General features: G+C 36.3%; 1 protein-coding gene across 1 annotated transcript; it reads left to right on the top strand.

The window, feature by feature from the left end:
• Positions 1-5,039: 5,039 nt before the first annotated feature.
• Positions 5,040-8,197, top strand: LOC148846000 (cytochrome b561 and DOMON domain-containing protein At3g07570-like). Its single transcript, XM_088955110.1, has 4 exons — positions 5,040-5,422; positions 5,517-5,916; positions 6,030-6,313; positions 7,806-8,197. The coding sequence occupies exons 1-4, from the start codon at positions 5,255-5,257 to the stop codon at positions 8,034-8,036; spliced, it is 1,083 nt and encodes a 360-aa protein (XP_088811236.1). The 5' UTR covers positions 5,040-5,254; the 3' UTR covers positions 8,037-8,197.
• The last annotated feature ends 12,730 nt before the right edge of the window (positions 8,198-20,927 follow it).

Below are 20,927 nucleotides of genomic sequence, written 5' to 3'. Positions count from 1 at the left end.
GGTGGTGGAAATAAATTCAAAAAATCATATGAACTACTTTTTTTACGAAATAGTACAAACAAGCCCAATGAAGATTTTTGAATTCCACTGCAGATCTATAAATATTCAAAATGTCAAAAACTCTATTCTATATATCAATGTCTGCCTGTGAATTGGCATCAATTCCGAGCTAGCACCTACCCCAACTGTACTTTGAACCTAAAAATTTTGACCCTCAAATGAAACGTCATTCTCCCCCTTTTTTTATATCCATATCTAATATGTGCAAGTTTGGATTTGGTCCTTACAAAACCATCCTTACACCGTTCCCATAGCCTTTTGTAGCCGTGCATTGGGAATATGTCAGTACTTTTTTTTAGAGGATGACATTCCCAATGTACAGCTAAAAGGTACTGTGAGGATGGTGTGAGGGACAGTCTTGTGAAGACCAAATCTGATGTCAATGTGTTCATGTTTTCATTTATGCTGTGGGGTCATAAGGATGCATTGTGATTATGGTTCCAGTTAATGAAGATTCTTAGATGTTGGCAATGCATGGTTGGATGTTATGTTTCAACGTGTGTACAAATTACACGTTTTTTATTTTATCAATAGACCAGTGTTCCAGCAAATGTACTCTCAATTTCATCCATCAATAACCTTATGAAAACTAATTTCCAACCTGAACTCAATTTGGGAAGAGTGTAAATACAAATATGTACAATATAAATACAAGGTTTAGAAATACCATATATAAGCAGTTTCATACATCTATCCCTCTCTAAGCCCTCCATTGATGGGAGCCTTTGTAGTTTTACTCTCTCCAAATTGGTACAAAATACTATGTAGAGTGGCCATTTTATTATGAGTAATCTTTATATTAAAATTTAAAAATGTAAAAGCTATTATCGGTTAGGGTTGAGAAACTCTTTTATACAAATTTGGATATAAGTATGGGTATTAATGGATCGGTTTTGGGTTGAATCCCGTTCAATTAAAATCAATTTGGACAGATTGGATGAACCAATAAGTCATATTGAATCAGACCAATCTTGACTTAATGGTCAAAGAATTTATTAGATTGGATTGGGCATGGTCCACCTGTAATGGATTTATATTGGATTGGGTAACATTGAACCAGTATCTCATTCATTGATAGAAAATAAGAATACTCATCAGATTGGATTGGACATGGTCCATTTATAATGGATTCATATTGGACTGGATAGGATTAGACCAAATCTGGTCCAATTGACACCTCTAGATATAAGGCTGACATGGGCTGTGGTAGCTAGGGGTGAGCATTCGGTTTATTCGGTTAAAACCCAACCGAATAAACCAAAATTTTAAAAACCAAATTAAAAAAAAAAAAAAAAAAAAACTGAACCGAAACCTAAATTTAGAAAAACTAAAATAACCAAAACTGAAAATTTTTATTCAGTTCAATATATTATATATTAATATATAAATATATAATATATTATATATTATATATAATAATAATAATTTCAATTAATTCGATTAACCGAAATTCTAATTCCAAAAACCGAAACAAAAAACCAAGTAATGCTCACCCTAGTGGTAACCGTGATGGATGACCAATCCACTGGATCTCTTATATGAAGTATGGCCAGGATCAGCTAGATGATCCAACCACATGGCAGAAATGGGTAGCATGGCATAGCAATGCTCCTTACTAAAGTTATAAAAAAGTAGGCTCTGTTTGGAAGAGCGCAAATACAAAAAATGTTTACTACAAATGTTAATGTCTTGTTTACAAAAATGCAAAGTTGGTTTTATTTTACAACGATATTTTGTGCTCTTGCCAAATGATTTTTAATTGTGATACATATAAATACAACTCCAAAACTGGAATCCACCTTTTTAATATTGACCAACTCTGAATGCATATATCATTTCCACTCTTCACCAAACAGAACTCTCATTTTTCACTTTCAATCTGATTTCTTTTAACATCAAATGGTCCATATATCCAAACAATGCCATGAGGCAACACAATAGGGGTAACCCATAGAGTAGGGTAAAATAGTAATATCTCCCTATTTCTTTTGAAACATAAACATAGACATGGACATGAATAAGTGAACCTGTTCAGCCTAAAAATGCTCTCAACAGTATAGGTTGTTGGCCAACAGCCAAAGTTAACTCCCAACCCTGGTGTAGGCAGCGGGATTACAACGCCATGGGACTACACAACAGGGGTAGCCCATCCGCCAACCCATGACCCCCCAACCCTAGTGCAAGCGGAATTCTCCCGCCCTCAGTTACAATTAGGAGGCCTTACCACCTAACCAGTTAGCACCTTGCATTTATCCAAACAATGCCCAATATATATAAATTACAGGGGTATGAGGAATCTAAATCTGATGGAACACAAGTGTGTGTGTGTGTGAACCTGTCTAAATGATCAATTATGATACAACATATCAATGTTTTTTAAGATTCTCACATTTGTATTAGTAGTAACAGATCCCATCTGAGGTACAAATTGGGTATCATAATTTGAAGAATTTAGTTATTTATACGCAGTCACACAAATGCTTAATCTAAGGTTCAAAGTATCAATACGTATCGATCAATATATATCATTTCGGAAACTTTTCGAGACAATGTCTCGAGATTCTGGCCGGTTCACGGGTGAAAGAGCCTTAAATTAGCTCACCTGAACCAATTAAAAAAAAATATTGATCTTACTTAAGTAAGATCAATTTAGACTCTACATGGTTAATTTTGTTTTTAAAATAAAAACATCTTTTTATATTAATAAAAATAATAAAATTTTACTGATGGGACAATTATTTTTGTTTTTAAAAGCAAATCCGAGCTACTAAGCTTTCTTTGTTGATAATTGGATAACTATCGAGCATTGATGACGGTTGCCTTTCTTTCTTTGCTGAAAAGTGACATGACATCAGAGTCAATTCATCAATTTACCCTGTCCTTAAAACTCGCTGTCTATCTTCCGACAGCGTGAGGTGTCCACAGTGTTTGAATCGTGGGCCTATTTTTTTAAATCGAATCTGTGTTATCAATTTTTTAAAAATCGATAACCAAAATCAAATCAAATTCATCAAATTAACTGATTGATCATTTTTGTTAACCGTTGGCAATGTTTTCGAAGTGCCGTTCAACCTGGGAATCGTTTAAGTAATTGATTCCGTTTTATTCTAAACCTGTTTTTAAGCCAAAAACTGTTGAATTGTTCAGTGATTCATTGATTCGGGTGGTCAAACCGTTAATCTATGTGATCCATGATTGTTTTTTAATTTTTTATTTTTTAGTTGGAACAAAACATTCTTTCGGTCAGACAGTTGAATCATTGACCCAAAAACAGGTGATTAGAACGATTCTAGTTCCAAGTCAATTTTTAAAACCTTCACCATTGGTTCAATTTGTCGGTTTTCAGTTTTTGATTACCACCGCTAACTCTACTGAATGACTGATTAACTTCATCCACCCATATATCCCAAATGGGATTTCCTACTCACTTTTCTTACCCACTCTCTACCTGTCATGAATTGAGAGATGTGTGACTGCAATTCATGGCGGGTAAGAAAAGTGAACAGGAACAAGGTTCAAAATTCCACAATGTACCAAACCATATTGGCCGATACGTATAGTTTCGGTACAAGTCCGATACACAAAATGCATAGAAATTATCGATAGTATTTCTTTTCGTTTGTATAGGTCTGTATCGACTGTTTTGGCCCTATATCGGCTGATACAGTTCCAAAACAATCCGATACAACCTAATACAAGTCCCCTTCTCTCTAATTAATTTCATTAAATTATATTTAGGGCCAAATTATCCCTCATTAATTTTATATTTACTCTTATATTTAATTGCAATTTGTTTCTCGTTAACTAGTTAATTAATCACTCCTATAATTAATGCGTAACTTTAAATTTGGATTTCAATTTTAGTTCAATACTCTTCTCATTAATTTCGTTAATTAATAACCCTCTTTTTCATTAGATTTGTTTTGTTTGTATAAAACTACAAACTTAGCAATAGTAAGATTCAAACCCTAACCATTAATTAGGCTTTAACAACTAAAGGTTTGCGACTAAGCCACGCCCATTTTCTTGCTATAGGTTTATGAATTTTTATTTTTAAGTATTTTTTTCTTTTTCTTAGTGTATGCTTATCAATAAATGTTAGAATTAATTATTAAAATTTTATATCTTAATAAATATTAAGATAAATTATATTGATTATTTTAAAACTAATGTATATCAATATACATTTTAGTTTTTCTTTTTTTGTTTTTCCACATTTTAGTTATTCCATCATTTGGCAATAGTTATTGAGTGTATCCCGATATCTTAAATTTTATATAAATCATTAAATTACAGTTTTTTTACTTTTAAATAACTTATTTACAATTATATAAAACTTGTAATTATCATTTTAAAATTATATCTTTGGGAAGCACCTTACATTCCTGATACTTTAAACGTTGAATAAAAAATATGGGTTCCATATATCCATCTAGCATGATTAGAGTATACACGGGTTGAATCAATTCAATTGCAAGTATTTTGGCCAATCAAACCAACTTAATAGATTAATGAACAGCTAAACCGAAATCGACCAACCCACCCCAAGTGTTGGTTTGAATATATGTATAGAGAGATGTGGTAATCAAATATACCATTTACAAATATCTTCACCATATTTGGTAACCAAATATATATATTAGGGAAATTCTCACATTTTTATTTTATTTTATTTATTTTTCTCTGTACAAAGAAAAAAACACTTTTTTTTCACTTTAATTAGTTCTTATTCTAGACATAAGATGAGAACCCCAAGGAACTTTCCTTGGGAATTAACCTCTAAATCATGATGGGACACGTGTCCATATATTATGGACCCACACTTGGTGGGTCCCACCTAAGATGCTATAGTAATGTATTTTTGTGAAAAATAACATTATAAGATCAGATCAGATGGTTAAAAAAAACTCTGATCACTCATCTCTTAGGTAGGACAGGTAGTGGTGGGTTTGAAATAGTCTGTACTGGGAGGCTTGACCGTTGTATGGTCCTGTTGAAAACACCTTCCCTTAATAATTTAGAACTCAACAGCTCTCTCTACTGATAAGCATAAATATTATAGATAGCTTCCCGTTTATTGATCATCAGAATTCATCCTAAACTTTCACCGCCCATCTTTTGGACCTTCCAAAGAAACTTATCTGACCAAAATCTTAGACCAGAGAAGGAAGATTAAGCACGCACACAGAGAGAGATGCAGACCTCTCTGGTTTCCACATTCTTCGTCTCCTTGCTTGTGTTTTCTTCCTTGGTGCATTCACAGGATTCTTGCACTTCCAATCTCAGTCTTCAGGATATTCCATTTTCGACTACCTCTCTTAAATGTGAATCTGTTTGGGCTTCTGAGGATTTCATCCTTCGAGTAAGCTTCTCATTATCTATATATAGGTTTCTTTGATTAGTTCTTCATACCTTGATTAACTTGTGGGAGGATTAATTTCTCTTTTCTTGTTCAGTATGAACAGACTGGATCAGTATGGAACTTCATCCTCTCGACGCCAGACACGAATTCCTGGGTTTCAATTGGGTTCTCGTCCAATGGGAGGATGGTCGGCACTAGTGCCATTGCCGGGTGGGTGCCGTCCGGCAGTAGCACCGCCGGAGTAATCAAGCAGTACTATCTAAGAGGGACGGGTTCTCAGTCCTGCCTGCCAGATACCGGAAGCCTCAGCGTTGCAAACATGAGCATTACATCTCAATCATCACGTTTGTTCCTCGTCTTCCAATTGCAGACCACTCAACCTCAGTCTGGCCTGATTTACGCCGTTGGGCCAAGGAACAATCTTCCATCTTCGCCGGATTATCTCATGGCTGAGCACCGTTCTCAGACCTCCACATCCTTGAATTTCGCCACAGGTGAGTGCAACCTAAGTGGGTTCCTCTCGGTAGATAAGATCTATCATTTCTAAGACATGAAAATGAAAGGTTTTGATCAATGAGATGGGTGCTCTTCCATCTGTCATGAACAGGCCAGAGCGCATCAACAAACACAGGGTCGACTCTGAAGACTACTCATGGAGCTCTGAACATCTTGTCATGGGGCATCCTAATGATCCTTGGAGTCATAATGGCTCGCTACTTCAAGCGCTACGACCCAACCTGGTTCTACGCACATCTTACCATCCAGTTGACAGGATTCGTCCTGGCAATAGCGGGAATAATCACTGGTTTTTTCTTGGAAGATCAAACCAGTGGTGATGTCGACACCCACAAGGCCATTGGGATCTTCGTCCTTGTGCTGGGATGCTGCCAGGTTCGTCTATCATCACTCCTCTGGTTTCATTTTTTATCTTCCATTAATCCCATTGGTGAACTTATAATTCCTGTTATCTGTATATGGCCCGATTCTGGAACCAAATTAAAGAATCCAAAAACTTGCAGAGTTGGTCAGTTTTCTGCTTCAGATTTTCAACTTAGTTTGATTGGTCTTGAACTGGTTGCTCAATTGCTTTCCAATTTAGTTTTCCCGGAGAAGCAATTCTGCTTTTGGACCACTCCTCCATTTGTTTCTTTCATGACTACTACTTTCTTTTCTAACTCGATTTCATTGAGAACACTGTGTAGCTGATAATGATGTTTTTGACAGTCTTTGCTTTACAGGTCTAATTTGTCTGTTTGATGACATATGCTCTTTTAATTCTTTGTTCTCTTTTCTTGATTTAAAGAGAAAAAAAAAATTGATAATTTCGTTGACTCAACGCTTCTTTATTTGGAAAGATAAAGCTTCGAGATAAGATGAGCTTATCCTAGTTAAAACTGTGGGCGTTTCTTTAATTTGTGACATGCACCCACTTACCGTTATAATTTAGGGTTTGTTTTCATCTTTTCCTCTGGATTGATCTTCTTCTATTCCTTGACTATCATGCGCCTATTTGCTTTAACCATGTAGATATGACGTGGCAATTTAAATCCAGTGCCCATCAATCAGATAATGACAGTTAGAAGTTAGAGCTGGCCATGTGATCACTGAACCTGTTTTTGAAGTTTCAACTTTGAATTAAAATAAAATAATAGAATAAAGAAACATAAGTAAGCTTCTTTAATTTGCCACGTGGCTGCCAATTAGGGTGCATGGAATAAGGGGGATGATGATTAGGTGAACACGTGGAAGCCTTCTCGGCTGCCATGTGGTCTAGTTTCTCATGATTTACAGAAGCTCTATGAGGTCTAATGTCTTAACTAGTCACATTGGTTTGTGGAAGAAAAGTTGCATTGGGATATCTTGTATCTTGTAATGTCTACATTCATTGACTTACCATCTTCAGAGACCTATTTTGTGTAGCCCAAATTGGGCTTGAGCAATTGTGCTATATTCCTAGACCAAACCAATGGCCATGGCTTCATTTTTGGAAGATTGATATTCAATTATTTTTCAGGTCAATAGTTCGACCATCTGATCTGAATGGATAATTTATTGCAATTTTAAAAATAAAAAAATAATTAAAATAAAAAATGGCCAAAAATCGTTATTTGATCAAATAGGTCAACAATTTCATCACCCTTGTCAGCAGGTCACTGACCAAATCAACGGTTTTTGACAAAAGACCAAACCAGGGGTGAAACAGAACCAATTCCCTATATGATTTCCAGGCCAAACAGTCCAACTGTCTAAGTCAATGATGGTTCGAAAACTATGTTAGATTCAACTAGCTTCTAAATGCACTAAAACTGGATCATCCAGCTTGTTCATTTAATCCGACCTCCATGATCAATCATCTTGACACTGTTCTTATTGAATTTTGTAGGTATCGGCATTTCTACTTCGACCAGACAAGGCGTCGAAGATCCGAAGGTACTGGAACTGGTTTCATCACTACTTTGGAAGGGGTGCAATTTTGTTGGGGATAGGAAATATTTTCTATGGAATCAGCATTAGCAATGGTGGAGATTCATGGAATGCTGGCTATGGCATCATTCTTGCAATCTTGGCTCTTATTGTCATAGTTTTAGAGGTTAGGTTTTGGGTGAAAAAGTGATACTCCTTCTAGAAGAGTGATTTTTTTTTCTTTTTTGTACCATACAGAGATATCTTTCAGTTCCACCATTGTCATTTCTACTTGTATTAGTTCATTTCAGTGTTATTATTTTCTATTAATCTTCTTTGATTTGCGTGCATTAATAAGTTTTTATTCTCTAACATGTCCCCTCATGTTAAAGTCCAATGGGTTTGAAGCACGGATAAGCATGGACCCATTTATGTCTTGTGCTGAAACTTAATTAATTATAATGGAAGTAATAAGTATCCAATATTAGATTAGTTGGTCTAACAGATTTGGATCATGCCATATCAAGAAATCATTCAAGATAAAAGCTTAAACCGTTAGGTGAGGTCCTTGAATGAATTTTTATTCTCTAGGTATGACTACTAGCCCATACAATATAATAGTGATCAATGAGCATTTTCTGCACTTTGACAATTCTTAAGCTATGTAACAAAAAGAAGAATAAAAAATTAAGTAAAGAAATCAAACACCAAAAGAGAAGTAATACCCACAGATTTACGTGGTTCAGCACATTAATGTCTGTTTGGCATCGATGTCACTTTTCCAGAAAGGTGATACATCAACGCCACATTGGAAACAAAATGGTGCTCTAGAAAATGTCAATATATTTGGAACCGTTTTTCCATAAAAAACAGTGCTCCAAGCCACGCCTTGGAAATCAAGAAGGCATGGTTTGGAGCAACACCGAATTCGACATTTTCTCAAATTGGAGCTTGTTGCTGTCATTAATGAGGACATGATGTGGCAGTGATGTGGACTTCCTAGAATGGGTACTAGTGCTGAAAACAGATATGGAGCACTGGTACCAAACAGAAGGTGTTGTTGCTTCAGGAAACGTCCTACCTGGCAGCAATGTTTCCAAACAAAAAAAAGACATTGTTTTCTCAAAAAATGGTGTTTCCAACCCAGACATCAATAGGTGTTGTATCTGCAGCATCAATGCCAAACATATACTGAAGTTATGTTGTTAGAGTATCTCAATAGTTATGATAGACTTGTAACCGGGATGGGTATCTCTAATAGCTATCCTAGATAACTGATCATGGTTATGTAGGATAGCTATCCTAGATAACTGATCACCTTATCTCATTATCATGTAATTTCCTAAATAAACTCTAATTTTGTAATTGTTATCTTCTATACATAGTTATCCGCTTGTAACTTCTCTATTTAAATGATTCAAGAGATCAGTCATCATGGACTGAGTCATTCCATTCTCATTGTGTTTTTAGTATTGCTCTTATATGGTACCAAAGCCATTTTGACAAACGTCATGGCTTTATAAACAAGCACCACTGCTCATGCCGTCCAGAGACAAATGCAACCTTGATCGACAGATGGTCGAACCATTATAGTGGTCTCTCTTTCCAATTTTATGAATGTAGTCTCAGTAAAATTGGATCGTACTAACTTCTTGCTTTGGAGCTCTCAAACTACACCAGCTCTCAGAGGGCATCGTTTATACGGCTATGTGAACGGATATTTTTCTTGTCCTCCACTCTTATTGGAAGATGGCAGTAGCCAAGGGTCCAGCCGCAGCAACCCAGATCATACAGCATGGATCGAACAAGACCAGTTGATCATAAGCTATTTATTATCTTCATTAACAGAGCTAGTTCTAGCTCAAGTAGTTGGCTGTAAGACATCAAGAGAGGTACGGGATCGACTTTATGTTCTCTTTTCATCTATCGATAAAACTCAAATCCATGATTTGAAATTAGAATTAGCTTATCTGAAGAAGGGTACTCTCACTGTCTGTGATTATGTTCAGAAAGTTAAAAGTTTATCTGATGCTTTAGCTGCTTCTGGACATTTTCTCATTGATGTTGATCAAATTCATTATCTTCTTGGTGGTTTACCTACTGAATATGATACCTTTGTGCTCTTTGTGACTACTAGACTAGATTGTCTTTCTTTTGCTGAAATTCAAAGTTTGTTACTTACCTTTGAAAAGCGCTTAGAGCGTCACTCTTCACAATTTGTATTGGATTCTCCTTCTGCTAATTTGGCCAATAAGAAGAAAACCTTCAATCGCAATCAGTCCTCTTCTTATAAGCCTCGACAATTTAATAATGATGGTGGTTCTGACAACTCCAAGAAAACTTCTTATTATAACAATAATCGCAACAGATCCAATTCCAAGAACACCATTGTGGTTTGTCAACTCTGTGGGTATCCTGGCATACAACAACTACTTGCTGTCATTATCTGGAACTCACTGCTAATAAGCCTACCAAGCAAGCTCATACAACCTTATCTTCACGATCTGCTCGTGATGAAAATTGGTATCTTGATTTTGGAGTAACCAATCATATGACTTCAGATCTTGTGAATCTCTTTCTTTATGATGAGTAACATGGAACAGATCATATCCTGGTCGGTAATGGTACGGGTCTAGACATTTCTCACATTGGCTCTTCAATTTTGAATACCGATTTTGGGTCTTGAAAAACATTCTCAGAGTTCCTAATATATCTAAGAACTTGCTCTCTATCAGTCAATTTTGTAAGGATAATAATGCAACTTTTATTTTTTACGCTGTTGGCTACTCTGTTAAGGACAAAGCGATCGAGAAAACTCTCCTCCAAGGGCCGATTAAGGGAGGGCTCTATCAGCTAAAGACAAATTGCACATCTATAGCTTCATCGGTGTTCATTGGTGAGAAAGCATCGTCTTTAGTATGGCATCAGCGGATAGGACATCCTAGCAAGCGAGTAGCTGCCTACATCTTATCTTCATTTCAGCATCTAATTTCAAATAATGACATCTTTTTTTGTCCATCCTGACCACTAGCCAAGAGTCATACCTTGTCGTTTTCTAGTAGTACTTTTGTTGCAAAGTATCAATTAGAAGTTTTATTTTCTGATGTTTGGGGACCAGCCCCTATCTCTACAAGACATGGTTTTCGCTATTATTTGATTTTTGTTGATGCTTACAGCAAGTATATATGGATTTTTCATATGACCTCTAAAACTCAAGTTGTCTCTATTTTTATTGTTTTTAAGAAGAATGTGGAGAATTTATTTAACACATCTATCAAAACTTTGCAAATAGATGGAGGTGCAGAATACAAACCGCTTCTCCCTATTCTCTCTAATTCAGGCATTACTCATCGTCTCTCATGTCCTCATATTCATGACCAAAATGGGGCTGTCGAATGACGCCATCGCCATATTGTTGGAATGGGTCTCACCCTCCTGGCTATGGCTTCAATGCCCAAACATTACTGGTATGATGCCTTTGAGACTATAATTTTTTTAATTAACTGGCTCTCTTCTCCAATACTGGACATGAATTCTCCCTTAGAGTGTCTCTTTGGCACTAAACCTGATTACACTATGTTGCGCACTTTCGGATGTGCTTGCTATCTGCATCTCAAACCCTATAACTGTTCTAAGTTGGACAATCGATCCAAGCATTGTTTATTTCTGAGTTACAGTTTACATCACAAAGGGTACAAATGCTTGGACTTAACATCTAGACGTCTATATATTTCCCGTAATGTGGTTTTTTATGAACATACCTTCCCATGCACTTCTGGCAGCCCAACTCCACCTCCCAAATCGGCTACCGACACTGTCGTTGGGCCTCCTATCGTTACATACCTGTGCACCTCTCCTCAAACCATTCTCGTACCCCCCGACTCCACCTCCCCTAGCCCACCTATTATATCTACTAGTGTTAGTTATGCCGAATTGCTACCATCATCATCAACGCCATCAGATACGCCCTCGATATGCTTGGACTTAATGCTCACCCCATGATGACACGGAGCAAGAGTGGCATTCGTAAGCCAAACCCTCGATATGCTTTGGAAGCCTTTGTTGACCCCGATGTTGAACCCTCTTGCTACACTATTGCCAAGAAAGATCCCCATTGGGTACTAGCAATGGAAGATGAGTGCAAAGCGTTATTGCACAATGATACCTGGGATCTTGTACCTCCACCTCCTCATAACAACATTGTGGGAAATAGATGGATTTATAAGATTAAGAGACGTCCGGATGGGACCATTGAAAGATACAAAGCGCGATTGGTCAAGGGTTTACTCAACAAGCCGGTATTGACTTTGCTGAGACTTTTAGTCTGGTGGTTAAACCAACCACTATTCTGTTAATAATATCTCTCGCAGTTCACTATGGTTGGAATCTTAGACAACTTGATGTGAGCAATGCCTTCCTTCATGGCTATCTTAGTGAAGAAGTATTTATGAAACAACCTATGGGTTTCGTTGATCCAGCATGACCGCATTTTGTATGTCATCTTAAACGCTCCCTTTATGGTTTGAAACAAGCCCTGCGGGCTTGGTTTACTCGATTAAGGGATCATTTGGTTCACCTTGGTTTTCCGGAATCCTAAGTAGATAGTTATTTATTCATGCGGTGGACTGGCACTGATGTCATTTTTCTTCTTGTATATGTGGATGACTTATTGATCACTGGCTCTTCTACTTCTGCACTTACTCAGCTCATCTCTCAGCTCTCTACCACCTTTGCTCTTCGAGATCTTGGGGAAGCTCATTACTTTTTAGGTTTGGAACTGAATCGCAGTTCAGATGGGGTGCACCTATCCCAACGTAGATATATTCATGATCTTCTCGTTAGGAGCAAGATGCATGAGGCTAAACCTGTTCATACACCGATGGCGGCATCTACCAGACTTGATGTGAGCAATGGTTCTCCTCTTCCAGATAACACCAAATATCTTAGTGTGGTGGGGGCACTACAATATGTTACCCTTACTCGGCCAAACATCAGCTTCTCAGTTAACAAAGTTTTCCAGTTTATGAAAGAACCCACTGATGTTCATTGGAGTGCAGTCAAGCAGATCCTTCATTATCTCAAGTCCACAATTGATCATGTCCTTACTTTTCGTTCTTCTCTAGAATTGGCTCTCAAAGCCTTTTCTGATGCTGACTAGGCTAGTTGCCCTATTGATCGTCGCTCTCAATGTGGTTTCTGTGTTTACCTGGGTCGTAATCTGATTTCATGGAGCTTGGATTGAAGCTCCCTCGCCCATTTGTCATCCGGTGCGACAATTTGAGTGCCAAGTTTCTCTCCTCCAATATTGTCCACCATTCTCGCACCAAGCACATAGAATTGGGTGTTCACTTCATACGAGAAAAAGTTCTAGCCAACCTTCTGTTGATCAATCACATTCCTAGCCATGATCAGATTGTAGACATTCTTACTAAACTGCTGCCTTCAACACGGTTTCATGACTTACAACCAAGCTTATCGTCTCCAAGAGACCACTAAGTTTGTAGGGGGATGTTAGAGTATCTCAATAGTTATGATAGACTTGTAACTGGGATGGGTATCTTTAATAGCTATCATAGATAACTGATCATGGTTATCTAGGATAGCTATCCTAGATAACTGATCAACTTATCTCATTATCATGTAATTTCTTAGATAAACTCTCACTCTGTAATTGTTATCTTCTATACATATTTGTTCTCTTGTAACTTCTCTATTTAAATGATTCAAGAGACCAATCATCATGGACTAAGTCATTCCATTCTCATTGATTTTTTTAGTATTGTTCTTATATATGTCTACCAAGAATCCCATTGAAATTCTACTATATTCAATTAAATCATTTACCACTCTGGTAAAAATCTAGAATTTATGTTGTTGATAGAGAGCTAGTATTTCCACTATATTCAATTAGGGAAAATCTATGACACCGAAAATATATGGCACCAAAGAGCTTTGACCAATCAAAACAACCCCATAAATTTTGATGAATACCACCTTTTTTTTTTAATGCATGAATACCACTTATTGATGACATCTTTTATCATACCAGTTGGTTGACTTTAAAATTTTCTTCCATCATGTCTTTCTGGCATCATAGTCCAAAAAATTTATGATATCGAAAAGACATGGTAAGATGTCTTTCCCTCAATTTATCAATGTTTTTTAACCGTCGTTGATCATGACGGTCAGACCATTCAGACTGGAAACCGTCCGAGCAACCAAATCCATTTTACCTCAAACCTAGTCCCCAGCTAAAAACCGTTGAATTGGTCAACAATTCATTGACCCAAGCAGTCAAACTGTCGACCCATTTGACCTGTTAAACGGGTTTTAGCCTTTTTATTTTAATTATTTTTTAAATTTTTGTGAATAATGGATTGTTTGTTCGAATTGGAAGGTTGAACCATCAACCCAGAAACCGATAGCCAAAATGATTCTGATTCCGGGTCAGATTTTAAAACATTGCAATTTCTGTTTTTCTCTTCTTTATATTACAAACCAACCGTTCACAACCCAACCTAAGTTTTGATCAACTCATAGAGCCAATAAATAGATGTGTGTATGTGTAAAATGGCATGATGACCTTGAAGATTTCAATCCATTGCTGGGTGACACAATCTTCGCATGTGTTTTCAATCATATTACCCCATCCTCATTCATTTAATGTGTATATGAGTGTTATCTAGGTTAACGTTTGTGCACTTTCAACTTGTTAATTGATTTTCATTATAAAGCTTTGCTGCCATGAACACTGGCTTCTAATTGACTATATTGGTTAGATGAATTAGGGCTGATTCTGGGTATGCTGGAAAATTTTTTTCTAAGGCTTCTCCACATATGCTGAACACTATCTTGTCATCAAAACCATTTGGTACATCATCTTTGTATTTTTAACGACATACCTATTGTCAATATCTATTACCTCTTAGGTACCGTTCGTTTTTGAGATTTGAAAGAAGAAAGTTGGTTAATAAGATTGTGGTTCTCATCAATCAATTCACCCATATTCTTATTTCGGAACGTGTAAGATTCATAGCGAAATTGATTTTCTCAAGTATCTTCGCTTACTTGGTAGAGGGTAAAATTGAGTTTCTCAAGTAGGGTAAATGAAAATAAAAATTGAAATGATCAAAAATGCCTTCACAAGATACATACTTGTCTAGAAAATTAAACAAAAAAGAAAATGTATAAATGCACTTACTGAAAATAGAAAATAGGTTCCTAAAAATTGAAGAGGGCCTCACAGGTAAGTTTCACTCTCTTTAATTCTAATACTTTGCTTTCACTAACAGCATGTATACTTTATTTTTATTCCTCTTGTTCTTCATACCATTTGATTACAGTTAAAATGGCTGAACTGAATGATTTAGTGCTTTGTTTTTAAGTGAATAAGCTTTTAAAGGAGGTTGTGAGTTCCTTAACGGGTGAAGCTATCATGGGGTTGATTATAATACCCTTGAATATTTTATCTTTTAGCAATAAGGCCCCGTTTGATTCACTGGAATGAGAGTATAGAATCGGAATCAGAATGTTCCAATTCCAACTATTTAGTTGGGCAGAATCAGAATTCTATTCCCATTTCTGCTGGAATGACATTCTCCCATTTGAGGGAATGGCCATTCCTTGCTCCTCCCTTGTGAATGAAATCTCATTCCTGCTAATTTCAATTCCTATTTTCATTCATGTCTTAACCAAACAGACTATGGGAATGAATCATTTTGATTCTGATTCCAAAAGCAGATTTCGATTCCGATTCCAACTACAAACCAATCGGATCCTAAGTCATTAACCCAACTTCAATGGTTATCAAATGGCTTGTATCAAACTCTCTGTGAGCCCTTTTAACTTCTGTAATGGGATCAGTGCAGGATGAACATAAGGCCCACTAGCCTTAGGGAGAGCTTCATCAGTTCTGGACTCTCTCTCCCTCTCTCTCTCTCTAGGATTATTGGGGAAATTATGTTGATTTGCCGACACAGTGATGCTAATTTGATTCTTTTTTTATGGTGTCATTTTCATTCGTGTGCCTAGGTAATTTTGTTCTACCCTTCATCGCATTAATTACTAATTATTATTGCATATTCATCAAATCCAACTCAATAAAAATAATAAATTGAAATACAGGTCATCTTGATTAGGTCAGTTGTTAATAATGTAATACGATACAGGGAGTTGGTTTAGTTGTGATCAACCACTCCAATATAGGTATCATGCACCAGCTTGTTTAATTGAATAAAAGGGTAAGATATAGGGAGGAAGTGTTAACAACTTTTTATATCAAGACTGTATTACATGGGTTGTGCAAATTCTATCATTTTAATTTGTTGTGGTTGTCCAATGACTACTCTCTTGTACAGGACCATTTCTTTGATGAAAGACAAATGTTTATTTTTTTATGATCCAAATGTTTGTGGATGCAGCTTAATTATTAGAAGGTTGAGTATAAAAAAAAAATCTTCTGGGTGAGACTAAGTATGTATTTGGTATAGCTTTTGTTTATTAAATAAACATTTGTATTTGATTTATTTTTAAAATCAAGAAAAAGTATTTGATAAACTGTTTAACTAGGTGATATATCAGTGGAATAGTAAATAAACATTTAACCGTCAACACGATTGACACACATAAATCAAGGCCAACTTTTATCAATACCAATACGTATGAATTAGCATGATGGGATAAATGCTGATTTGGCGATAATATATATAATACTGTTTATCAAATAAGCAGAAGATATACCAAACACCGCCTAACTCATTCACTAGATGTCTGCATGGGTCTTTAACCTAGATACTATATATCCTTGTTACTGCAGTATTCAATGTTAAGCCTTCCAATTTTATAATTAAAAAACACAATTAGGTAGCTTCAGCTGCTGGGTCTGAGAAAGATGGCCTACAACAATTGATCTCTTCATAAATTGAACTCTTCATCCAAATGAATAATATTAGAATTCCAATAATTCTCTCATGCTTTATTTTATAGCCCAGACAAACTTCTCATGTTGGACCCCTTGTATGACAATAATGAACAATAATTCTCAACTGACTCTAACCAGCTCCCACTATAACAAAAGTAGTTTGATTCCATCAACAAACCCATGAGGAGAAAGACAAGAGATGAGAATGAAGAATTTTTTGTGGATACATTTGTTCATCTTCCTTGGTATTGCTACCTTTGTGGTTTTGTATCATCTGGCACAACTTTTCTCCATTGCTATGCTGTGTGGGATGCTCAAGGGGCAACTAATCAAATTATGAACAACTCAATGGTGATATATCGCAGTCACCACATCTATACCTCACCTTCCAATTGAACCCCATTGAACTCCAATCAAGTTGCTTTTTTTTTGGTACATGTGATGCAGCTTTGGCCCCCACAAGTGGTGAGTGTTGTATGCTAAACCCAGTTAGTGGAGTTAAGATTGGCTCCCCACAGAGCATGCCCCACAGGCGTCTTACATGCACATCTCAGCGTGCATTGGGAACATATATCTCCCGTACCTGTCATGACAATGTTTCTAATACACAGTTGGGATGTACTATGGAGCACATGTTGGCCGACCACCTATGCGAATTCCAGTTAGCGAGGCAATGGTGGCAGTTAGACCTGTTTATGGGTTGGGCTTGGGCTTGGCTTTTGCCAAATTTTGAATGAGGCTTGGCCTGAAGCCCAAACCCCACACAGTATAAGCCAAGCCCAAAGCCCAGCCCGTGAACAGGTCTAGTGGCAGCATTGTCAGGGTACACCTGTACGCACATGGGTCCACACACCACACTTGCATTCATTATTTGGAGACTATGTTTCCACAGGTTTGAGCCCGCACCTCCTCAAAGGGAATGATGCCGAGTGGCCAACTGATACTAGACTAAGAAGATCCAATCTCTTGAAATTATGTAGCAGGTGAGAGCAAAACCTATCTATTTACTTCAATTGCGTGAGCAGAGATGCCCTTGTCGCATTGAAAGGCCACTAACTAATGTTTGTCGGAGTCTTGGAAAGGGTGGAATGGATCTTGCATTTCTTTTATTTTTGGGAAATTGCCTAAAACTCACAATGACTTTTCAGCATTTCTCTTAAACTCACAATTTTTCAAAATGTCTAAAACTCACAATATCGGTAAGTTTTTATTTCCCAAAACTCACCTTCTGTTGGTGCATCGTTAATGGTTCTTAACAGAGGTGTCCATGTCAGCACAAATAACAATTTTTATAACCAAATTACACTTGAATGGCGAGTTAGAGGAAAATGCCTTTTTCAATTTTCAATATTTTTGTTTTTTTCATTTGTGTTTTTTATAATTTGTGTTTTTTTACATTTTTCTATTTTCTACAATCTATAATTTTTCCTATATTTTTTGCTATTTACTTGCAGTTCCTGTGTTTTCTATAATTTTTAGTGATTTTTCTACAATTTTTATTTTTTGATTTTGTTTTTCAATTTCTATAGTTTCTATAATTTGAAAACAATTTTTTATTTTGTTTGAAATTTCTATAATTTTGTTATATTTTTTGTAATTTCTATGCTTTTATGTTTTTTTGAACTTTTTTCCATTTTTTTCATGTCTAAATATTAAAATGGTAATATATTAACACCCGTTAATTTATTTTGTAAATATTTTTATATTTTTTTATGAATATTAAAATGGTAATATATTAACACCTATTAGTTTGCTTAACGTCAAGTTAGTGACATGGTGAGTTTTAGACATTTTGAAAAGTTGTGGTGAGTTTAAGAGAAATGCTCAAAACTCATGGTGAATTTTAGACAATTTCCTTTTATTTTTTGTGTATTTGATTGAAAAGTTTTGTAGGGGTAATTTTGTTTTTTTTTTTTTCACATGCTTATGAATTAAAACATATGTGTAGTTTATCCAAAGTTCTTTTAAATAATTTTTTTAATTTAAATTTAAACTTTTAAATGACCTTTCATCACTAAGTGACTTTTCTTACTCTAAATGATTTTTCAATTTAAAATATCTTTTCATTTAAAGTTTCTTTAAATATGTCTTTTAATTTAAATTAGTGAACTTTCATTGAAGTGCCTCTTCATTTTTAAAAGTGTCTTTTAAACATGTCTTTTATTAGTGACTTTTCATTAGCAACTCTTCATTTAGAACTAGGGCTGCAAATGGATCGGATCCAATTTGGCAAAAAGATATATCCCATCCAATATGAGAAGAAATCCAATGGATTTTCAAGAGTATGATTCGAATTTGAATTGGAATATCCTATCGGATATCTGATTCGATTAGAATTGTAATAACAAATTTTATGATACAATTATATTATTTATATAATATTTCATAACTATCGGATCGGATTGGGTTGTGGCAGATCAGATCGAGGGATATCCAAATTCAATTTGTTAACTAAATGGATCAAACTTTTCCGATCCCATTCAAATTGTTAGTATCAAGGGAGGTATCCAAACCCGGCTTTTATTGGATTGAATTTGGATTCAAATTGGATCTGATTTAACCTATTTGCCTTTATTAAGTGTATTTTGATTTAGAATTTGGTAACCTTTCATAGGTGCATTTGTCACAAGGTGCCATTGGATCTCTGTATACCTAAGGACATTTGAGAATCAACACACACAAGGAAGAATATTCTCCTCTCCTAATTTTTTTCTACACTTGTTTTTGGCATTTTCCCGTTTTCATACGTTGCATCAACCAAGTTGGAAGATTGCTACGGGCTGGATTTAATTCGGAGGAGGCAAAATTCTACTTAAGGACAATGTCCTAGACACACCTTAGTCGATAAGTCCAATTTTCTCCTTTTTCTTTTACTTGTTGTTATTGGTTTTCTACTTTTTTATTTAAATGTTTTCTCTCAAATCTCTTTGATTTCTTACAACAAAATTATTCTTTCCTAAATTTATATTTCTATCCCCACTTTGTTATTAGTAGTATACATATACACTACCTACAATGGATAAAGACCTTTGGCATCTAGTAGATGTCGATTGGGGTGCTCACGGTTTGGTTAATAGAACTATGACACTTTTTTTTAATCTAATGGGTACCACCCGTTTTTGAAAAACCGGAAACCAAAACCAAATGGTTAACTGATTTTTAACAATCGATAGTGCCAGACCTCTTCCTATCACATTTTGTTAGCAGCTGAAGATGTTAGAAGACCTCGGCTGCCCTCATGGCCATAAAATAGAAGCCCAAGGAATCATTGCAGAGATTATCTAGCGCTTCAACATTGAAGCATTAGAAGTAAAGGACCTTAAGAAACCACCTCAAAACATGGCCAAGTTCCTAATGAGGGTAGAGAAATACATCAATGCTAAGAAGACCGAAGCCAGTAAGTGTCCACTAGCCCAAGAGCAAACCGATAGGAAGAGGAAAGACAAAGACTAGCCGAGGCTCAACATCTCTAATAGCAGAAAAGAAAAGAAAAGAAGCCATTCGCACCATCATACAATAGCTACACTCTGTTGAACACTACTTGAAAGGGAAACTAAGTCAACGACCAGGAGTACATGCAATGGCCAACTAAAATGAAGAAAAGCCCCAAAAAAGGCAACCAAGACAAATACTGCAAGTACCACCGTAGCATCGGCTATGACACAGAAGAATGTCGCAAGCTGAAGAACGAAGTAGAGTCCCCTATCAAAAAAGGGCATCTCAAGGACTATGTCTAGGGTGAATGCCTAACAAGATCGGCCTTGAAGGTAGTCGATTCCCAATCAAACAGGCCCCTTGCAGGGGTCATCAATGTCATTTCTAAAGGCACAGTATCCAGAGGAAGTTCCTCTGCCCATAAGGTCTATGCCCGACAGATGCAAGTAGGACACAAGCCACCAAAGAGGCAAAAGCTAGAGGAGGTTATCACTTTCTCCAACAGAAAATTGAAAGGGGTCTCTACACCCCATGATGATGCACTAGTAGTCATAATAACAAACTACGAAGTTGGAAGGATCTTCATAGACGATGACTTTTTAGCCGACATTTTGTTCTTCGAGGCCTTTAAGAATATGAAACTGCCCTTGGATCAACTCCAACCTTCAACGTCCCTTGGGTCAGTTACTTTGGGGCAGCCATGTACCCTAAAGGGAAGATCACCTTGCCACTCACGGTGGGGGTAGA

Source organism: Nelumbo lutea, chromosome 7 (genome assembly GCF_056320005.1).
Source record: "Nelumbo lutea isolate HS-2025 chromosome 7, American lotus-T2T, whole genome shotgun sequence".
NCBI lineage: Eukaryota > Viridiplantae > Streptophyta > Magnoliopsida > Proteales > Nelumbonaceae > Nelumbo > Nelumbo lutea.
Note: the sequence above shows the minus strand (reverse complement) of the source record. Positions and strands in the feature narration are given on the sequence as shown.